Source organism: Odontomachus brunneus, unplaced genomic scaffold (genome assembly GCF_010583005.1).
Source record: "Odontomachus brunneus isolate Ranch 3 - 2012 unplaced genomic scaffold, Obru_v1 Obru_scaffold_022, whole genome shotgun sequence".
Lineage (NCBI taxonomy): Eukaryota > Metazoa > Arthropoda > Insecta > Hymenoptera > Formicidae > Odontomachus > Odontomachus brunneus.
In genome coordinates this window covers 1,477,413-1,500,691 of record NW_022639472.1, presented here as the reverse complement: position 1 = coordinate 1,500,691, position 23,279 = coordinate 1,477,413, and the positions used below count along the sequence as shown (strand labels likewise).

The 23,279-nt window shown below is 38.2% G+C and overlaps 2 protein-coding genes across 3 annotated transcripts in view; one reads left to right on the top strand and one right to left on the bottom strand.

The window, feature by feature from the left end:
• Positions 1-12,151, top strand: part of LOC116842213 (cytochrome b5-like) — a 23,807-nt gene extending 11,656 nt beyond the window's left edge. The window contains exon 3 of the mRNA XM_032811075.1: positions 12,054-12,151. Coding sequence (XP_032666966.1) covers positions 12,054-12,056 — 3 coding nt within the window. The 3' untranslated portion in view covers positions 12,057-12,151. The remainder of the gene's footprint in view (positions 1-12,053) is intronic.
• The window catches only part of LOC116842211, a 119,163-nt gene continuing 102,047 nt past the window's right edge, over positions 6,164-23,279 (bottom strand). For both annotated transcript variants that reach the window (XM_032811072.1, XM_032811071.1), the window contains 2 exons: positions 13,911-14,263; positions 6,164-13,401 (listed from right to left, as the gene is read on the bottom strand). In XM_032811072.1, coding sequence (XP_032666963.1) covers positions 13,272-13,401; positions 13,911-14,263 — 483 coding nt within the window. In that variant the 3' untranslated portion in view covers positions 6,164-13,271. The remainder of the gene's footprint in view (positions 13,402-13,910; positions 14,264-23,279) is intronic.

Here is a 23,279-nt window from a genome sequence, read left to right as displayed (position 1 = left end):
CCTAAATATCTCCATCAATTGTGACGATACAAAAAATATTTTATACGTAAATTGAATGGTATGAAGAGACCAATATTACAAAAAAGTCACCAATATGTTTCAAAGTCTTTTTTTTCGGAGTTTTCAAGGTCATTAATGTTTTTTTGCATTTTTTGCGGCTTGATAGTTTAGCGGAGGCTTAAAACACCTCGATTCGAATCCTGACTTAATAGTATATATATATATATATATATATATATATATATATATATAAGTATATAGTAAATATAATAATATTATAAGGATATAATAAATATAAATAACTAGCAATTAGTATAATTTAATAAAAAGGAAGATAAATGAACAAATTGAAAAATGAAAATGAAAATAGCGATTTATGAGGTATGTGGGGGCTGTGCGCCGCTATTTCAATTCACCGCGATACTGTTCCTTGCGCGCGAGCGCGTGTTAAAGTGCGCGCGTTGCAGCGTCGTGGGAAACCGTCGGCGGTCACGTCGAGTCTCCCGACGCTGAATCTCCCGCAGGATTTTCACACTCGTTTATTGGACATTTCTCACATCACCGCAGTGATCGCTCGACTCACGCCGAGATCTCCGCGCCGGAAATCTTCGCGGGCGCTTCAGTCAAGTGCATAATCGTGTCATAGCGGAGAGGAACGGTGCGGAGGAATAAAAGATAACCAGTCTCGCATGAGTACTTTACACCAGGGTACATTGTATTTCTTGGTCCTCTAACATTTATAGTATACACAACATACAGGTATGAAGTGATAGTGATGCAGCTCTCGGCTCGTTCGTCACGTTACATGCTCCGTCAATCGAGATCGACAGGTGAAACGAATTCGTCTACAGTCGGTTGACTCTCTCTCTCTCTCTCTCTCTCTCTCTCTCTCTCTCTGGCGGACCTCTTATTATTAAATTGACAATATCGTCGACTCAACTCGCACATTCGTATCACGCGGGCTCTTATCTAAAGTTAAATACACATACACACGCATTGCTTCCGAGAGTTTCCCGCTTTTCCGTGGTGAAGCCGAGCTATGTAACTGCCGAGATTACAACCTTACGATACGACGGAGCTATTTCTTTTTTTCTTTTTGTTATTTTTTTGTTTTTTTATATTTTTTTAACACGAGTACGCATCTACATGTTAAACACACGTCGCAGCGCGTCGTGAAAAACAATCAGAGATCACGGTCAGCGCTGAACTCGCTCCGTAATTTCTAGAAGTGTTTCAGCTCGACTTTCTAGAAATGTTTTACGCCACTGCTACGTATGCGCGTATTAGTACTTTCGTAATTACGACCTCCGAATCGTCGTGTTAGGATGGTCTTTCTCTTTTTTCCTGCCTTCTTCTCTACTCACTCCTCTCCTTGCTCCAACTGCCTCGCGACACATCGCCGAGGCAGACAGTTCGCATCTCTTCGCGTCTAGTCAATGGAAGGACATAGGAGTTTAAGATTCGAAGATCTCTTACTTCAAGGAGACACAAACATATTTTGCTTAAGTTTTATCGGAGAAAAACATGCGCTATCTATGTTGCTATTCGGACGTGATAACGTCTTTATCTAGTGTATTTTCTCTATGCTAACTCTATGCTAAAAGTAGGCTAAAACGATCGCGACTTCGCGCTCGCGTCCCCGAAAGCTCGTCAAGCTTCTCTATTTTAGAACTTTCGCGCTCTTGGCCGCCCGCTTTGGCGGATTTCTGCACGTCTATCGACGCGACCAGCACTTGATCGCGCGAACGAATCGACCTTTCATCGATCGCCCAGATCCGCGCGACACCGCTTAGCACGAAAATCCCGCACCGATCGATATCGAGTAGATGTACAACCATTTATTTACATCTAACCGCTATTTACACATAACCACAGTAATTGCGTCTGTTAAGGAGCGAAGGAGTCGACACCTCAGTGAAGACAGGTATGTACTATTCTTCACTTCATTTTACTTCAATATTGGCGCTCCAGGCTTCCCAAGAAATCCGCCCCAACGCCATTAACCATTCCGGATGTATTATTCGAATATGATGTATTAAATACACTTTTACGTTGTGCAACCGATCGCTCGCGATTGATGATAACAATAATCGCACGCGATACATCGCTTTAATCCTAAGCGGATCTGTTAAAATCCGCGAAACGATATTCTGGCGAAATCCGACGAAAACATTATTCATTATTTAATTTACGATGGTGGTACGCTAAATATGTTTGCGCGATTGATATTATGTCGACTGGTACAGCGTAAGAATATTTAGAATTATGTACACGTGGTCCGTGGTAAAGACTAAAAGAAAAAATATCTGAAGAATAGTAAAAATATTTATTTTGTGAGTATACTAATAACTAATTTACTAAAATATGAATTTAAATAGACCAAACAATTGCCTTCATGAAAAGTTAAGGTTTTTTAACTTATGGTTTTAACACCTTGATTGGCGGAAATGCAATACTACATCTTGATATTTCTGATAGTTCGATATTTCTAAAATTGCGTAACCAAAAATTTTTAAGGTTGTTTTATTCAATGGTTCAATTTCAAAGTTCAAGATAACGAATGTAATATGGTCGACTTAAAATTTAAAAAGAATGTAAAATTTAAAATTTAAAAAGAATGTAAAAATTTTATAAAAAATTTAAAATTTATTTTGAGGTTTTCAAGATCGCTCTGTGTTCTCTCAATAATGAATTTTAAAAATAAAAATTATCATCTTTCTCGCCATATTGGCTTCATCATTTTAAATTTGAAAAATTTTGGTTTTGTAAACACAGTGACATCAAAAACCCCTAGACACCAAATTTTAATAACATTAATTTTTGACATTGTCATTAATTTAATTTTTGAAAATCTACTTTTTGTCATCTTAAGCATTTTTTAAAATGAAGCTTGCCAGTGAAGGGATTAAAAAAATATATATTTTCTTATATGAAAAATATTCTATATTAGTAGAAATAAACATGTGTATGTTATTAGTATCCACTCAAAAAAATATTTACTTTTTTCCTTCAATGCACACTGCAAATCCAAATGTAATTTTGACCGAATTTCTTTTTCTTAAGTTTTCTTCAATTTTTAGCCCACGTCACTTAACACGTTTAAACGTATTAAATTATAAGTTACATGTCTTAAACGTGTTAAATGATGCGATTTCAAATGGTAAGAAACGTATAAAGAGAGCTTCAGCCAAATTACACGCTTATGCGTCTAAAAGTAACACCCTTGGATTTGCAGCGCGTTGTGTGAGAGTAGGAATATCTAAAAGATAAAAAATATTTATTCGGTGAATACTAATAACAAATGCACCCTCATAGGCGTATCTTTTCATTGAGAAAATATTTTGTCTTGTTTTTTTCAAGCAACATACATTTTCTAGAACTGTGTATATGTGTGTGTATCTTTTCATGGAGGCAATTATTTGTTCTATTTAAATGAAAGAATTTAGATTTTAGTAAATACGTTATTAGTACCCACTGAATATAAATATTTCTTATTTTTTACATATTTCTTCTCTCTCTCAGTGTAACTAATGCGCAGTCCTAAGGAGGCTACCGCTAATAATCGATTAAGGGTCTTGGGACACAAAAGGGACGTTTGAACTATCAAAGATCAGTGCACGTGCTATATGTGAGAACAAATGAATTTTATCGTGCACATCTTTTTTTCTTCTAAGTGATAATATCTCACGAAAGCCGAAGAGTACGATCGATTAAGCAAACACATACACACACAATCACATGCACATACACACTTTGCGCGGGCATTAAATGCTGATGCGTCTCGGGGCAAAGTTGCACTCGTTGCAATCTCTTTTACTCTTCAGGATCCCCTGATTTGAATCCCTCAATTTTCGACCTCCCGCGCGCATCGCGTCCGTCGCGCGAGAAAAAAGAATCGCGCGGACGATCGAGCTTTCGCTCGTGAAATTTTATTGAGAGAACAATCATGCTGCTCTCCCGCGCGCCGATTTCATTGGCCTCGCGATATTTCCGCTCGACCGCAAAACACACGTATCGAATATACGCGTCTTCCGGTGAAAAGGAGAAAAAACGAGAGAAAGGAAAAACGATTGCCGGCGCGATCGATATCATACTCTGCCTCGTGACGAGTATCAGTCGTTTTACGTTTTCGCGCGCTTCAAAGCTTTTGCTCGATAGAAAACCGTTACAAAAACGATAGAAAAATTTAGTCGTAACGAATTCTGTGTGATGCGCTCGAAATAGACGCGACTTCGTATTAACATACGTGTAGAGTTCACGAATTACGATAGAGGAAAGTTGTACGGTAGCGTTTGTCTTCCACACACAGTATAGAATCGGGTATTGCAGCAGAGCCAACGTTTGGCCGACCTATTCGGCTATATTCAAATCGTGACCCCACGCTTTTAATCCGTAACTTACTTTTATTTATAGATTATTCATTTATCTTTAGGTCTGTCTCTCTCTCTCTCTCTCTCTCTCCTTCTTGTTGGGAACTCGATTTATGTTCCAATGTACCGCAAAATTCATCAATAAAACAGAGAAACGAGTTTCTCCGCGTAATGTACACACAGCTCTTTTTCAGATAATATAAACAATACAGGATATTGCAAATTATATTAAAACATACACAAAAGAGAGTAATCACATCATGACATATTCGTCGTGCGCATTTTGGATATTAATGATATATGTAACGTTTAACAAGGATGAAAAATTGCGCAAGATTTTCATTTCATTATGCGACAGACTGGTGGATTTAACTCTGAAGGGGTAAGAGAATGGGTAATTAGAGAATCCTGTGGTCTCGAACTTGATTAACGTTGGAAACCACGTTTATAAATTCACATCAGGATTCTAAAGAGGTCAGATAAGAATGTAAACATTTAAAAATTGATCATTGAGCAAGCCATACTTTCTGTGTGTAAGTGACATCTATAGATTATTCATTATCTAGATAGATGACGTCTCATACATGATTACGTTGTCTGCAGACGTAAAATATTATAATTTACGTGTAAACGTTCAATGTCGAGTGTGCAATATGCATTCTCAATGCTAAGAGAAAAAAATTTGATCTAACTCAAATAACAGTTATTGTTGGCTCCAACCATATTTTTTTTGTTCTAACAGGAGAACGGTAACAGTGATGTGCATATAACATTACTAACAATATAGCAGAATTTAATATTATAGAGAAATCGTTTTATTAATCATGATTTATAGAAATTATTTTTTTATATGATTATATAGTTATCAAGCATTTTTTTCATTGCACACATTGCACCGCGTGCGCTTCTACCAGAGAGAGTCGGCGACAAAGGTCCCGCACGCACACCGCCTTGACACATACACAGAAAAATACATACTACATTCAAGAAAATATTACTTCTTGCAAGTTTATACATTCGCAAATCTATTAAAGCATTCAAAACAAACAAAAAATAAGGCAAGTAAGAGCCAACCGCCGATTGTAAAGGCAAAATTCACAATGTAATAAAAGCCAACGTGATATATTGATTCATATTTACAAAAAATTAGACGTTACGGACCCTCTTCAGTGATAATTACAAAAAACATACTTTCAAAATCGCTCAAGTCGCGTTGAAAAGCTTATGAACCACGCAACGGCAAACCATGTCGAGCGAATTTTTTTATTGTTTTGATTATTTTGTCGAGAGAATTTTTTGTAATTGCATTATCACTGAAGAAGTTTCGAACTTGGATCGAAATGTCTGAATTCGTGTAAATATAAATTAATGTATTACATTGGCTTTTATTAAATTGTGAATGTCGCCTTTATGATCGGCCTTTATGATTAGCTCTTATTTGCTTTATTCTTTGCTTGTTTTGATTGCGTCTCAAGAGCCTTTAATTTCTTAATTTATCAAAGAATCATCGTAAGCATCAAATTTATTCAAACTACATTCTGATTCGCAGTAGCATTTCAATGAAGAATATTAAATTAAAACGAAAATTCGTTTTGCTTGCTACACAGAGTCGAGATAATGTTTTCTTTGATAAAGTTTCATGATGTTCTTATAAAGAGAAGGAATTTCTCTTTTGAGCATATGTTATTAAGCTTTTCTCAAACTTAGCATATTTATAAAGCTGTTGTCAAGGAAACATTCTCTGCTAAAGACAACCATTACTTCAAAGAAGGAAGGTAAATTAAGTAATCTCATTTCTTAGCAGTAGAATCATATTTTCTCTGTGTACAATCATATTTTTTGAAATACACAAATTACGTTTGTCAGCTTTGGGCAGCTTTGAATCACCATGACTGTCGAAAATTAATATTTTTGGACACATTTTCTTCCAAAGATGTAGAAGAACCTCAGCTAAAATAAAAATCTGCTAACAGATTTGCTGTTCTGAAATTTTCCCGGACCTTTTATGAAATTCGGTGAGCAATCGAATATTTGTTCGAGTCTCACAGACTCCACATTGTATGCGGTAGCTTAAAAAAAAAACTGCCTCGGCGCAAAAAATCGACGTAGGAATGTGAAAAACAAGCACCATTTTTCTCGGTTTTTTGCGCCGCACGCGTTTTACGCTCATCGTATGTTTTACCTTTATCGTAACACGTATTTCACGCGTACGATATACGACACGTGGTAAACGCGCGCACAAAGACGTCAAGATCTATTTAGACGAGGAAATGGAGAATGTGTCGGGGGAGTTTTTATTTCCTTCGAAAAATTTGTGCGACTCGTCGTTACTTCGCTCTCGTGATTGATGTGACGAATGCGAATGCTCGGCCAAGAATTGGCTGCTGCTGCTGTTGAACCTAAACTATTATACGACTGTGATCGAACGCCGGGCCAATATTGGCTCCGGCCGTTTCGTAAATCGATATGTCGGGCCGACATCGAAAATTTGGCATCTAGTAGTGGCCCGCCCTATATCGTAAAATCCTACACGGGATAACGCGTTTCCCGAATTTCCCTTACACACGTACATACTACATTACGTTTCAATCCGCTCGACTGGCAGCGCTAAAATAGCAAGCGGAAAGAAAACACGTTTTGCTCAGATGTCAACTCAATCGCGTAAATATCTGATAATATAATATTCGACTAGAGTTGCGATATTCTCGTTTTATTCACGTCTAAAATAGTGACTAGTAACTTTAATGTGCGGTTCTCTCGCGCGCTTCAATCGGCGCGGATCAACGCTATAGTGTGACACGTTATTAACATCGACTTTACACACTTTACACACTACTTTCTGCTTTGTATGTCGTTAGGACCATGTGTGTTAGATGTCGAATGCCTACAGCATCCGTCCGTTTACAAATCGCCTATGCTAAACGTGACAGCACGAAACGGCTGAGTACGACGATAGATGTAAGATGAAAATAGTTCCGTTGATAGTTATTATTATTATTTTTACTTACGATTACTAACCATCGTTGTAGTTATTATAAGTCACGCAACGCAATGAGATCTCCGGTCGAAGCAATCTCCACGTGTCAGGCGTTGCCGAAAAGTAGCGATTGTTCGTCGTCTCGCGAAGGAAAATAAAGCCGCGGCATGTGTCCGCGGGGGAAAATTCAATCCGGGATTTGCGCTTCTAACTTTTCGGTTAGCGACGTTAACCCTCAGTGCGCACACACACACACACACACACACACGCTCCGTTCCAAAATCCTACTCGACGCACAGTGTGCTAAAAAACACATTTGGTGGACAAAATTCTGCATCGATTTTGATGAAACTTTTTTTAAAATACTCATGAATAGTTCTAATATCTCACTGCCAAAAATTTGAAAAAAGTAAATATAACCCTAAAAAATAACCCCATTCCTTGTTACCCCTAATTACTTCAAACTTCATAACACCATGGTTTGAAACTTCATCATTCCAAAACTTATAGTCCCATAACTCGTAAATCTGATTACCCACGAGTTAAAAACCCCATAATCCGAAACTCCATAACCCCGTTATGGGATTATGGAGTTTGGGATTATGGGGTTTAAGGTTATGGGGTTTTCAACTCGTGGGTAATCAGATTTTGGAGTTATGGGACTATAAGATTTAGAATGATGGAGTTTTGGACCATGGTGTTATGAAGTTTGAGGTAATTAGAGGGGTAACAAGTAATGGAATTTGGGGTTATTTTTTGGGGTTATGTTTACTTTTTCAAATTTTTAGCAGTGAGACATTATAATAAAATTATTCACGAGTATTTTAAAAAAAGTTTCATCAAAATCGATACAGATTTGTGATGTAGGCAGAATTTTGTCCACCAAATGTGCTTTTTGGCACACTGTGCGGCGCGTAGAATAACATTCAATTAGGCAATCACGAGAAAGAGAGATGAAGAAATCTTAGTTCTCTTTATCCTAATTGATCAATTAAATTTTACTATGCCTGTCGAGTAGAGTTTTGAAACGTAGCATGGATAGTGTAATCCTGTTTGTTTTTCAGACATGCGGCGTTTAAAAGCAATACGAGGTTTTTAGTAGGGCGCTGAGGTTTGAGGAGGAAAAACTTGTGTATTCCCTCCATAAATCCCCTATTCGGCAGCCTGAGTGCGCTGTAAACAGTCGAGCCAGAAGATCGACAGTTGATTGCGAGGGTTAGCGTAACCCAGTATATGTGAGTAGCAAGAAAGTCAATAAATTTTGAAAACTAAAAATATAGGTTAAAGTGATTTATTAAATTATTTGTAATTTCGTATATGTAACTCATAAAAAGTGAAATACATTAATATTATGTTGTTATTCAATGAAAAAGGTATCAGAGGTATAGCGCGTGGCTTGACGTGTTTTTTTGAACCACAAAGCGTATTTACATAAGCGTACTAATAAGCGTAATAACTGTTTTTAAATTAAAAATGAGTTTTGCCAATAGAAATAAAATAAATACATATCTTTTAAGCAATATTTCATTGACTTATTAATGTGTTTATTTAACAGTAAAGCAAACTTAGCGTCTCGTGTTAAAGTCCTCGACTGTTTTTCAGTAGAGTATGCTTACTTTGTAACAATAAATGAATAAATATTTTAAAGATAAATTTCAAATATGTCTGAATTTTCTGACAATTTCAATATGTCTGTCTTTTCTCGGCACAATAATATTGATAAGGCCAACATTTAAATTATAAACATTTTCTATATAATAATCATAAAAGCATTTTATTTATCTTTCTTATATTTATTTTCATCAAAAAACAGCAATTTTCGATTATAAACTTATTTTTGCTAAAACTATGAAATCACTTAATTTCACCTCGCTGTAAAAATATATTTTTTAGAATAAATCATAATACCAGTTTTTTAAATTAAATTTCAACTCTTTAGCTATTCATTTGTCACTTTTAAGACTTTAAAAAATGTCATTTTTTTTTAATTACAACAATTTGGAACAAAACGGTTTTTTCACAATTTCAAAATCTTTTCTTTACTTATTGCAAAATATCTTTTGTATCGGGATATTTCTAACTTTCTAATTCATATAATTTTATTCTTTAATCTTTATAAGCTATCGATTAAAAAAAAAAAACATTCACATCGATGAACTAGAACCCGTGTAACAAGAAAAGAAAATACGCTAACGAAAATAAGGGTTACGCTAACTCTTGTATGTATGTAAATAGGGACAAATTTGAATGCTGAATGTGTGCACTGAGTGTTAAATATTGCAATTATGAAATCGCAAATTAAATCCCGCGAGTGGCAAAGTTTGCCACCAAACGAAAAATGAAATCATGCTAATTTCTTCTCCCGCAACTCCATTTTATTCTCTCCCTCTCTCTCTCTCTTTCTCTCTCTCTCTCTCTCTCTCTCTCTCTCTCTCTCCCCGTATTAAATTAGCTAGTACTAAATTAAATTAGTTATAAATTATAATATAATTTTGAGAAATAACAAGATTGCATTATCGCCGTTTTCTTCCTCTATTTTCCCTTCTTTTCTCTTTCTCTCTCTCTCTATCTCTCTCCTCTTGCTAGAAATATCAAACGGAGAGTTTCAGCATTAGTTTCGACTAGCTGATATTCTCGGTCGTCACTCTTCAACAAATCAACGATGTTCGAGGTGAAATAGACCCGTCGGGGGTTTTATTCCCCGAAAGAAAAAAAAAAAAGAAAGGTATGACACGAGTGACGTTTGTCAGCGGACAAAGAGTGAGCTTTATGTTCGCGGAAGAACGAAACTCACAACGCGGCAAGCGTGTTACGGCAAAGCCCGCTATTTCGGCGACCAGCGCGTCCACGTAGAGGAAATGGGAAAAACTTGGCGACCCGGACCAGCCAGGGGAATCGAAGGCAATCGGAATTAGATCGGATACAGCTCGCTCGCACAGAGGATAAAGACGGTTAACGAACGCGCCCTAATTTTTCCAGATCAACGAGGAGACGTTCCCAGCCTTTGCTGACGTCGCTTATGTAGACGGCTCGACAGTCCGAGTTACCGAAAATCGCACAAACGGCTATTTCGTACTTACGTCCAAGTCACGCGTGTTTGATCTTTCAAATTCCGTCGAATCTCTCGCGACCTGTACCCTTGGTTAAGTAACTGTGCGATTTGCGTTTCTCCTTTATTATGCTAAGAAGGTAGACATTTTCCGAATCGAAATTCTGCTTTTACATAGAGAAAGTATTGCAGCAAAAGTTAAAACAAACTTTTTGTAGTCGTGGATCATACAGAGATTGTGACTGAAATTGCTGCATATTTAATAAAAAATTATGCATGTTACGTACGTTTGATGTGACTATAAAATTATTATAATTACTTGAATGTTTTTTATATCGCATCCCGAACAGCACAAAATCTCCAGAGGATGTCTTTGGGACATTCTCAGGACATATTTAGAGTGAAAGAGAAAGGATGTCCTATGGAGAGCTATGCTGTTTGGGATATATCAGTTAGATCGTTAAATTTGTACTATTTCCGTAATAAATAATACTATTTCTATTAATAATTATTATTTCTGTAGTAATAATATAATTTATGCTACAATTGCAGTACAATTCAACTTTACAAAAAAAAGCTTTATAAAAAAAAGTATAATTTTAACGTGATCTTTGCTGCAATATCTTCTTTGTGTACATTAATTCAACAAATTCCAACCAACTTGAAGTATCAATAGAGGATCTCGAGATGCAACACTATACAGACTATTGTTCTACCTTAATGTCCGTCACTCTCGGTAAGCTCGTCGGTGTCCATAAAAGTCGGAAACACTCTGCGTAATAAATAATTTGCCACACCTGGAGCTGTTTCGCTGCCCGCGTACCGGCATCCTGCGTCCTGCATTCTGGCTTACCGCTTCAGCATCCTGCTTCCGGCTGCCTCCTCGCGCCGAACACAAATAGTGACACTCGCGCTTATATAGATTCAGAATCAGAGAAACATGTGTCAACTAACGCGATCCTGAATAGATCAAATATCTCAGTAACCAATGAAAAATGTACGATTAAATATTTCAATAACCGACAAAAGATTTCCGCTACACCTAACGGGAATTGTAAACAACTCGCCGACACACACGCTCCGCGTCGCGATGTGTGCGTAAATAGTACATACAGAGACCGAGTGGTGAGGAATGGCGGCCGACGAGAAGGTGCACGTAGAAAAGGACTCACGCTGTTTCGTGCCGCCTGTGTTCACTCTCGTACGCTCTGAAGAGAACGCAAAGGGCATAAAACAGTGTGCGTCCTTTTCTACGTGTACCTCAAACCCCATTCCTCAAACAAAGGGAAACACTCGGTTTAAATACGCTACGTCCATAGTGCGTTGCTCGTTGGCGCGAGATACAATGACACGCTCGCGGACAAGTACGCGACGCATGGCGGTATCAAAACAATGGACACCTTCGAAAAAATCAAAGTCACCTGCCGTCAGTTACAAACCGTCGTTGCTCAACAATCAGTGACAAGCATGCGCAGTGGCTAAGAAAATCACAGCAATCAATGTTCTCGATGTTCCTCGAAATATTCCGGAATATTTTAAGTGGTCAAAAGTCTGTTATCAAATTGTCCAGCCATAAATGATTATGATAATTTTGAACGAATCGAAAGTGTAGCACTCGACATTTGTCGTTGATTAACGGGCGCTCTTTAATTTACAGTAATGCTTTTCTGATTGACTCCTTCCGAGATCATGAAGCGAGATAACCAGGAGTTAACTGTAGGACAGAATACAGGACGCAGGATGCAGCGGCTGTCGCAGGCTTACTCCTCCTTTTCCAGCCCTATACTTGCGTCTTTAAATTCTACTGACTATTATATAATATAATATAATAATATATTATATAATATAATTCTATAAGAGAAAAAAAAACTGGTTGTTTTGTATACTCACTTACCTATCAAAATCTTCATTAAATTATTTAATATTTGCTTATCATTATACTCTATTTGTGAACAAATTACATAATCAATACATTGCTGACTAATATTAAGAATAAGGACGAAATGCAGGTAAAGTTTTAAGATAACCAAATATTAAATAATTCCCGAATGTTTCATTATACTTTGACAAAACGCTATGTAATACTAGCATTTGTAGCATTGAAACTTAACAGCATTGACGTGAATTGTATATATCAAAAGCTTTGAAGGTATGTACTTAATTAAGAGAAAGATAAGATCTGTGCGTTCTTATAGTTGCACAGTTGTGCAAATAAGTCTGAATGGGAGGATAATGATGTTAGGTATTTGGGAATTTTTAAAGGGAGGGATTAATTAAATAATAATAATTGGGACTCAGAGGGTCGTTTTTTGAAAGTTTGACTTATCGCGTTATAAAACCGGAAAAATATTCGGCGCCTATATATATAACACTGTCAAACATTATTATCCTCCCATTCGAACTTATTCACGTTAAGATTAGCGCGCGACCCTTGTAGGCCTTATCTTTTTCATAAAATATATTCCCAATTGTTCGCATTGGGACAAAATGGCGGTATGTAATCATTTGTATCAGTAAAACATAAAAATACAATGTTATACCTCGAGATTCGCCACTGGTCCTCCAACTTGACGGGTTTAATGTAGAACCGGACTCCCCGACTGAAACATCTCAATCGCCGTGGTCGGCGATTTTTATCCTACCGCTATTAGACCCGACAGTTACATTCGATAGAGACAAAGGATAGTGTCGTATCGCTAACATCGATCGCTTGCGGTCTGCCAAAACCAAAAGCGCCGCATCTCGTCACGGCTTGGATGCAGCTTGACCCGCAGCGCGCCGGGGAAGCTTTCGCGAGAGAGCTCGATTGCGCGCGCGGATTGATGATGTATCAGCGTGTGCTCGCGATCTCTGCCGTCAGCCCGAGGTCGTTCTCTTACATCAAGCTACAGAGGGCAAATCCTTGGTCGAAAGCCGACTGCAGTACGGTCGTTTCCATGCAGAACGCAGCGTCCTCGTACATGGTCGCGATTCGTTGCTGCTGAACCCGACTCACGCTCTGCGATCTGCAACAACGACGTTTCATCGGTCCCGAGTTAATCCCATACCGAACTTCCGCACCACTTTCTCTCTCTCTCTCTCTCTCTCTCTCTCTCTCTCTCTCTCTCTTCCACTTTCCGTTCCCGTTATAATAATCGTACTCGCGGTAATACACATAGCGCTACCAGAAACTCCCTCGTCACAGAAAGATCGACTCGTTGTGGTAATCGCGGGGATCAGCGAGCGGCGGAGGAAAAGCGCGCGGAATCTGGAACGGCCTCTATTTGCATAACCGCCGCCTCTCGATCGTTCTTCCGAATTACCACGATCCCACCAGAGCGGCCCTCGGCACCTCGAAATATCCCGACTGCTAACTGAATGTACCTCTCGCCGGCCGCGTTAACTCCCGACGGTGCCGTACTCCGCATATGGTCACCTCAGGAAGCGGCGTGAATTATTCCACGAGCGAACTCGGTCGCGCGAGATACTCGTAGTCGAGACCCGGCCCTTACAACACGCCTCTTCGGCTACTCACCTGGGAGGCATTGCTCGTGCACGCTGCTGCGCTCTGACCTGCTGTTCCCTCAGGGTCTGCTGATTCGACGAACAAGACGGGTCTCTGGATTGTTGCAGCTGCTGTTGCTGCTGATGATGCTGATGGAGGTGGTGCAAGCCACGATCGGCGCTCTGGGCGAGCGTCAGCTGCGCCAAGTACTCGCGAAGCTCCGGCTGACTGGCCAAGAATTCGCGACGCGCCTGTATACTCGAGGTCGGGTTGGATGACGACGACGACGATGTAATCGTAATAGAGTCGGACCACGGCGGCGGCGGAGTGTGCGAACGAGACTTGTGACAGAGGTACTCCTCGTACGTCGGCGGCAAGCCAGTCTGTAAAGCGATTCGCGCTTTCGTTATTACCAATGCGCACTTTATTCGTGCAACAAAGAACGTTTGAAGCTGTCTAACTGAGATTCAAAAGCCTCTTTCGTCGTGTACAGCTTACAAGAGTTTCCCTTGATCTTGTTAAGCGTTTGTTAGTAAAATAAGAACAAAATGCTTGAGAAACTACTTGTGCGATATAAGCTTTATTTCTGCGAAACACAAAGTTTATTCTTGTAAAATTAAGTTTTTGTCAATTATCTTATTTATGTCTCAATTATTTATACTGTCAATTAAGTTATACTGAGAGAAAAACGCTTAAAAATTTATTTGCGGGATATATAATTCATTTCAGCGAAATAAAATTTATTTCTGTAAAATCAAGTTTATTTTTGTGAAATAAAGTTTTTGTCAATTATATTTTATGTATCAAAATTATTTTATACTGAGAGAAAAATGCTTGAAAATTTATTTGTAGAATAGAAGATTTATTTCAACGAAATAAAATTTATTTCTGTGAAACCAAGTTTATTTTTGTGAAATAAAGTTTTTGTCAATTATATTTTATGTATCAAAATTATTTTATACTGAGAGAAAAATGCTTGAAAATTTATTTGTAGAATAGAAGATTTATTTCAACGAAATAAAATTTATTTCTGTGAAACCAAGTTTATTTTTGTGAAATAAAGTTTTTGTCAATTATATTTTATGTATCAAAATTATTTTATACTGAGAGAAAAATGCTTGAAAATTTATTTGTAGAATAGAAGATTTATTTCAACGAAATAAAATTTATTTCTGTGAAACCAAGTTTATTTTCGTAAAATAAAATTTTTGTCAATTATATCTTATTTGTGTCAAAATTATTTTATACTGAGAGAAAAAATACTTGTAAATTTATTTGCGAAATATAAAATTTATTTCTGTAAAACCAAGTTTATTTTTGTGAAATAGATTTTTGTCAATTATCTTACTTATGTATCAATTATCTTATACTAAGAAAAGAGATTTATGAGATAAAAATTTATTTGGTAGAAATAAATTTTATATCCTACAAATATATTTTCAAGTATTTTTTCTCAGTGCAAGATAATTGAGTGTTTTTATCGTATTGGAAGAACAGAACGACGATATGATGTGGTTTGCAGCGTGTTAATGTTCTGGGAGTTTGAACGGGATTTTTCCAGGCGGAACTTTTTCAATTAGGAGTAATGGAAAGAACCCCCTTGCTCGAATTCCCTCTAACCAAGCCATTTTCGGAAACCCATCAGATTCGGATAGTGAGGGACGTGGCTATATTCGCCTCGTTCGTAAATAATGAAAGAGATCGTAGATAGATACGCGAAGTAGGTATAACCGTAATGCGTCTGCGCTCTCAACGGATCTATTATCTTATCTTTATAAATATTACGTTACCGTTAAGGGAGATAGGGAGCGAGAGACGAGTGGCTGCTGTGCTCCCCTCTCCCGCCGTAAATTTCGGCAAACCGCTTGAACGAAACTGGGGTATACCAATATAGCCCCGTAGCGTTCATCCTGTTCAACGAAGTTGATCGCGAGAGATTAATCTTTGATTAATTAACAGAACGCAACTTCTCAGAAATCTCTCAATGCTCGCGAGGCCGCATTAGGGCCGCGTTACCCGCAGCTGCATTTCCCGGTTGTGCTTGCTTGCCATTATGTTTGCATGACTGCGGTCTCGATATTCGATCTTCGCGTCGGTGTTGCGTTTCAGATACCAGACAACGATTCGTGAAATAAGACTATCACCGGCCGCGATTCCTTCCAGCTCGAGGCAAGTTCATAGACGTAGGAGTAAATCTGGACCAAGAATAAGGTATCTCCACAAACGCGGGATGTGAAGCTTCAGAGATGATGGGAAATTATTTTTTCAATGTAAATCATTAATCTAAAACTGCTAAAATTCTTAAAATAAAATCAAAGAACAATCATCAATGAAGCATAAAAGCAATAACCAATCAAGATAAGATGCACTTTTTTTATTGCACACAAATAATGCGTAATAATAGAATTTTATATTATTTATTTTATACGTTATGTGATAAATCAAGACAAGTCATGGGCGTAGAAATATCTGGACAAAGAACAAGGTACTCCTGTGAAGCTTCAGGGGTGAGAGTAAATATCCGTCGCGGCAATCTTGGTTGATAAAATTAGCTACAGGATGTTCTAGATTCGTCTTCGCAACGTTCGCGTAGAACATAGGATGGATTAAGGTAAACATAAAAGTCTCATGAAGTTTTGCGACATTCACAATAAATCTCGAAATATTAATTGAAGAAAATTGTTGAATAATCATACAATTGCACTTCTTCTTCTATGTGGAAGTGTAGAAAGTGGCGCTAGTTGAAGTTATATCAAACAGACCCACCACTCTCTTAAAGTGAATTAGTGAATAGTCACTGATATCAGTTATAATTATAGCACTGAGCAGTTTCAGTGCTATAATTGTAAATTAGTGTATATTCACTGCTTTCAATGATATTTCACTGATTCACTTTAAGAGAGTAGAGAAGGACACGTATGTTTAATGGCAATGATGTCTTACTTTATATTGGTGCTAATCTAGTTGAAAACATACTCGTATTCTGAAAACTCTTTCATCGATAAAAATGCTTCTAAAAGTGACTTGTAGCTAATCAAGAAGCTTATAAGGCATTTTTAGGAATATTTTTTATTGATAAAAGAACGTGGAGGTCAACGTGTTGAGCTATAAATATAACAATGATACTAACTAATCAGCGAACTTCAGACACAGCACTGCAAATCCGAGTGTAAGTTCTTCAACGTATAAGCATGTAATTGGCTGAAACTCTTCTCACACGTCTCTTGCGGTTTTAAACCATATTATTCAACACGTTTATGATGTATAAATTTAAAACTTTATACGTATTTGAGCGTATTAAATGATGGTAAGAAACATATAAAAAGAGATTCAACCAATTATACGTTTAAGCGTTTAAAAATAACACACTCAGATTTGCAGTGAGACAATACGTCAACCAAATATATCTATCCTTCAGACCTATTTTTGCTCCCTCCAATCTCTGATGGCTCATTCCAGCATATATAAAGCTCACTGATCATAATCCTGTTTCTCCTTAAGCTTCAATCCCGAGGAAATATGTTTCGTCCAGATATTCCTACATTGCAAAATGAAGTGATACTGAAGTGTGTTGAAACAACACGTAACACATTTCCCTACTTTCAACACGCCATACCGGCAGCTTAATTTAACACACGTATGCGTATCCCAGTCGCTTAATCTAACCTCAAACGGAGAGGCGATATTTGAGATTAGATCAAACGGTTGGGACACACATATGTGTGTTAACTTAAGCTGCCGGTGCAGCGCGTTAAAAGCGGAGACGTGTTAGCGTGTTGTTGTTTTAACAAACTTCATTTTCCAGCGTACGTCCATGCAAGTGCCGGACGTCTCGACGTGCCAGTGCTGTCCGATGGGTATCGTCTTCGTATTTCCCTTCCCCTTTATTCGCGCGCATCGCGTTTGCATGAAGAGAACACTTGGGCGCATCAAATATTCCATACCGGCGTTCCGGCCAGCGGTAAAATAATAATAAGTAATCACGGCGGTGGGGTATGCGAATAGCGTATTTATTGCCGCTATTACAAAAGAGCCGAACTTTGTTACCAGCGATGAATTAATTCATCAACGCAAGCTGGTGTAATGAAGTTAACCGCGCAAAATCGGCCGCGCGCCCCTCAATGCGCATTATCTCGCACTGGAGATTATAATGAAGCCACGAACTGTTTTTTAATATTCCTCTCAGACTCAAAGCGCAGCTCTCCGAGCCTTGTAACGCAGCGAAAAAACTTCTCTCTCTCACTCTCTCTCCATCTCGCTCCTCTCAGAGCCGGCTCGGCCCTCGCCGTATTATAATGTGAAAGCTTGCGGTGGTTCGCGCGAGCACCCATTCTCTCTCCCTTTACGGTGTCTCGTATGAAAGACGTGTGTGTATATGTGTGTCCGCGTTTAATCGTCTAATTGTCGCATAATGCTCCCGAGCTTAATGCTAACTTTGCGCTACTGAAGTTTCACGCGGATACGACTTTCATACATTTCCCCTTATATCGTGCCTCGTGTTAAGTACTTCTAATACACTTTCTTGATTTCGTCGATCCTCAGTGAAACCGAGCGATCTAATTGAGAACTTTGGCCGCGCGCAAGTTCCGTTTTTCGGGCAAGTTTTCAACTTAAGGGGTTACAGGAATTCTGAAAGGATTCAAAATTAAATAAAATTTGAGATGTTGTGGAACGTTGTAAATTAATAGGGGTATGAATTTTTTGTTATGTATGTCTGTTAACAATATTTTGGTATAAAAAATTAGATTTTATTATGCACATTAACATCACTGTGTCCAGTTTCAGTTCTGTTCTGCAAAAGAATCGTGTTTCTTACCACGATAACCATCTCGGCCTCAACAGGAGTGATAAAAAATCAGTATCAATATATATTTTTTTATTCATCAAAGTTGTAGTTATCGATTCACGGAGATTTCCCGTCAATTTCAAAACCATTTTTTATTCATTTGTTTTACAAGCTTCAATTTTTCAGTGAAAAGATTACATTTGATTTTTATAACCCCATTTTGCGAAATATTATTTTTTTCAAAATCCGTTCCGTGAAAACCAACAGTTATAACACTAATAAATAAAAAATATATATTGGTACTGATTTCAGATCACTCCTGTTGAGGCCAGGATGGTTACTGTTAAGAGGCATGGTTCTTCTGTTAAACAGAATTGAAGTGGACACAGTGATGTTGATGTTCATCACAAAATCTAATTATCTTGTAACAAGATATTGTTAACAGACATATATAGCAAAACAATCATACTCCTATCAATTAATTTACAACTTTTTACAATTCCCCAAACTTTGTCTAATTTTTACTCCTCTCAGGATGCTGTGAGTTTTTAAGGGATGGAAATTTAGATGGAGAGAAATAGCGCAGTTGTCTAGTTATATCGACGTCATTCGCAAATAGTAATATACGATACGCTACTTCATATTCGCGTGCTATCGATGCAAACGTCGGGAGGAACTTCGGCCATAAATATGTATTCCAGGCCGGGTAATATTTCGTACTTTTCAAGAATGAAACACCGACGAGACCGTCGGCACGCCAGTCGCGCACAGCTGTACCTCGTTTCGCGAATCAAAGTGAAGTCTCACGGCGCAATATGTCTCTCTCTCTCTCTCTCTCTCTCTCTCTCTCTCTCTCTCTCTCTTTCTCTCTCTCTGCAAGTCCGCTAGAAAGTTCTCGTTTCTTCCGCCGCAAATTCCATTCTCAATCTCCAGTCACAGGATCACCGTGAAATATTCGGCGAAGGATGAGGGGCGAAATCAAACTCAACACGACGGCTCGAGAGATAGCTCGCAGCGAGCTTCGCAACCGCTCTTATTGCTGAATCGACAGGTCGAACTAACAACAACGAGGACGACAGCAACGGCGACAACGACCATCACTTCGATAGTAGCGTGATTCCCGCGATCTTCATTCTCGGCCAAGTCAAGCATAGCCAACGGCAGCCCACGACTCGACGAAGATGAAATTGAGTTTCAGGATTATTATCTTGCGATTCCATTTTCCAACGTGAGACGAGCGTGGTCGCCCTCGAGCGTTCGTTTAAGAGGATCGCGCTGTGAGCCCTGTGGTTGTACTTTTCTGTCCACGGCGACTGCTCCGCCGCGGGACGATTACGGGACGTGTTTCTCCAAAGTATCATACGTGTGTGCTCCACATATGAGAACCCCGGCGAGATCGTCTCGTGTTGTATCGAATCCCGACGGTCCGCTCGACACGATCCTTGTTACAAATGTTACGCGCGAGTTCCGCGAGCGGAATATGCCCTCTTAAAGTAAAAATGTATCTGAATCAGTAAAAGAGCTGGTTCACTGATAATCGATGAATATCCACTGCTTTCCAGTAAAAACTCTCTCACTAATTCTCACCAGTGCAAGTAAACTTTCACTGCATAAGTAGAAACATCTCAGGGAAAAACTGATTACTGGCCAGTAACTAGACAGTTTTTACTGGCTAGGATTAATTAGACAGTTACTGTTTAGAAACTTGGCAGAAAATACTGGCTATTTTTTTCATGGCCATTTACTAGTCAGAAACTAGGCTTGAAAAAATAGTAAGTAAATACTGGACAGTTTCTGTCCATTAAAAACTCTGAAAATACTGTTCAGTATTTCTTGGATAGTTTTTTGTCAGAAACTATGCAAAAAAAATAGTAAATATTGGATAGTTTCTGCCCAGTAAAAACTTTGAAAATACTGTTCAGTATTTTTGGGCCAGTTATTTGTCAGTTATTTGTCAGAAACTATACAAGAAAAAGGGTAAGGAAATGCTGTGCATTTTCTGTCCAGCAAAAAATCGGAAATTACTGACAAATTTTTTTGAGATAGTTCCTGGCCAGAAATTAAATAATAAAAATGATAAGTAAATGTTTTGTAGTTTCTACAGAAAAAACTTGCATAGTATTAGATAGTATTTTTCGGTCAGTTCATAAACAAAAACTGGGAAAGAAACAGTAAGTAAATTCCACATAGTTCTCACTACCGCTTCCACCGCCGCCGCTGTCGTTGTCAGCCGAGCAGAAATCGATTTGACAAGGCAAAGATGACAAGAACGAAAAAAATAAAATAAAATATATTAAAGATGAAAATAATTTTTAAGTAAAAATTATAAAAATTTAATTTTAATAAAATTATTGTTTCGATACATATATAGTTAAATTATTTATAACTATTAATAAACTGAAAAAAAAAAGATACTGATCAGAAACCGATAAAAAATGCTGATAAAATAATCAAAAACTATATAGAAACTAATAAAATGCTGCTTAGAAACTGCTAATAAACAGGTTAAATACTAATCAAAATCTAGTTAAAAACTGATTTGAAACTCTCTAGTTCAACTATTTAGTTTTTGACGAAGTGAGCGTCGACCAAACCAGTCAATTTCTAACTAAGAAAATTGGCTAAAAACTAGCTAGTTACCAAAAATTCCTGGACAGTTACTGATCAGAAACTGAACAAATTTCTACTCGGGAATTTATAACGAATTCGTTATACGCTGTGCCAAAGCCAAACTTTCTAAATGAAGTAGAAAATTTATCAGTTTCTAATCAGCAACCAGCTAGGATGTCTAGTTATTGGCTAGTTCCTGGTCGCAGCGACACTTGGACTTTCTAAACAGTTTTTGACAAGTTTCTAATCAAACTTCTTTTTGTACAAAATTCTGTTAAATAGTTTTCATCGTTCGATTCTCTCTCTATATTGTAAAATACTGTATCTTATTATTCAACGTAAAAGTAAGGTGAAACTCGTGAAGGCACAGCCTTTTCACGTGGAAACTCATTCATCATTGAGATAGTTGTAGCTTTATTTTTAATTATCATTTTTTCTTGCCCAGCTTCTAACCAGTAACTAACCAAGAAACACTGTGCTCAGTATTTTCCGAGCTTTTACTAGACAGAAACTGCCCAGCATTTACTTATCATGTTTTATTGCCTAATTTCTGTCCAACAACCGGCCAAGAAATATTGGACAGTATTTTCCTCTATGCAGTTTCTGAACAGTTACTATCCAATAAATCCTAGTCAATAAAAATTGGCCGGTCTCTGGCAAGTAACCAGTTTTTTCTGGAAATGTTTCGACTTGAAGTATTAGTGGCTTTGAATTGACGACTCGTATACGTCTTGCGTACACAGTCTCTTCATAAAATGTAGCAATAAGGGCATTTTCACAAATTGACATAGCCATCATTGACATAAAAATTGACGTAAGAATTGACCAATCGAGTATTCACAAAAATGGGCGACCTTACGGTTCGATGATACTCAACGTGATTGGTCAGTTCTTACTGTATGACTATATTAATTTGTGCTTGAAGACCCTTATGGCAACAGTTGCTGTTATTAACCGATTCTTTCAGCGAGATTTTACTGATTGCAGTGTGCTGCGCTTATAACTGAACTATCAGTAATAAATATAACATTTCAATGAAGAATACGATTGTAAGTACACTTTTTAAAGAGTATAACGCACCCACACACACCTTCTGCAAACAATACCTATTACACGAGAATCAATCGATCAATAGGTTAAATTCGGCAAAGAAAGCGCTTTTGCTCTGAGTTTAAAAGCTTAAACGTTACGTAGCTCTGCCGCTACTCGGTCGGCAATTTTCGCTCCCCGTTCCCATTTCATACGATCCCTTTATTCTATCGTAACTCGCCGCCTAGCACTAATTTTCGCTCGTTCTCTCGTCTCCCGTACCTTTCGCAGCCCGCGCCAATTTAATTCGCCTCCACCTGGCTGCTTCTATTTTTCCATTATTTTTACATCAGCCCCTCTTCCGCTGGTCTTTCTCAGGCCCCACGCAGGCCCCCGTTGCCCGGTCTCGCTTCACCGTGTGCCACATCGGCGCGCGTATCATTTGAGCTAACTCAGCCGGCGAAATTAATATGCGAGAGCATCTCGCCGGCGTTATATCTTACGGATCGTAACTACAGAGGAGTCTCTCGTGAAACCGCGCGGCTGGCGTATTACATGTTACTCTTCCGTACCTAAATATTCATGACCTCCGTGTTCTTTAATGTAAACACGTCGTGTCGCAATGAGGCCGGCTAAACCGCGCTTTCTCGCACCACCTTACGCCGACATAACGAAATATATACGAGGGTGGTCTGAAAAGTTTCCGACCTAACAAAGATACAAGTCATTTTTTCTGAAAATTGTTTTTTATTTTTCAACATAGTCTCCTTGTAAATCTACACACTTCTCCCAGCGATGCTCCCATCTCTGTAACCCGTCGAAATAGTACTCGGCGTTTTTCTCTGCAAAATAATTGTTCACGAAGGTGATTGCCTCTTCATTTGACGAAAATCTCTGTCCTCCGAGCGCAATTTTTAGATGAGGGAACAAAAAGAAGTCGCTTGGGGCTAGATCTGGTGAGTAAGGTGGATGGT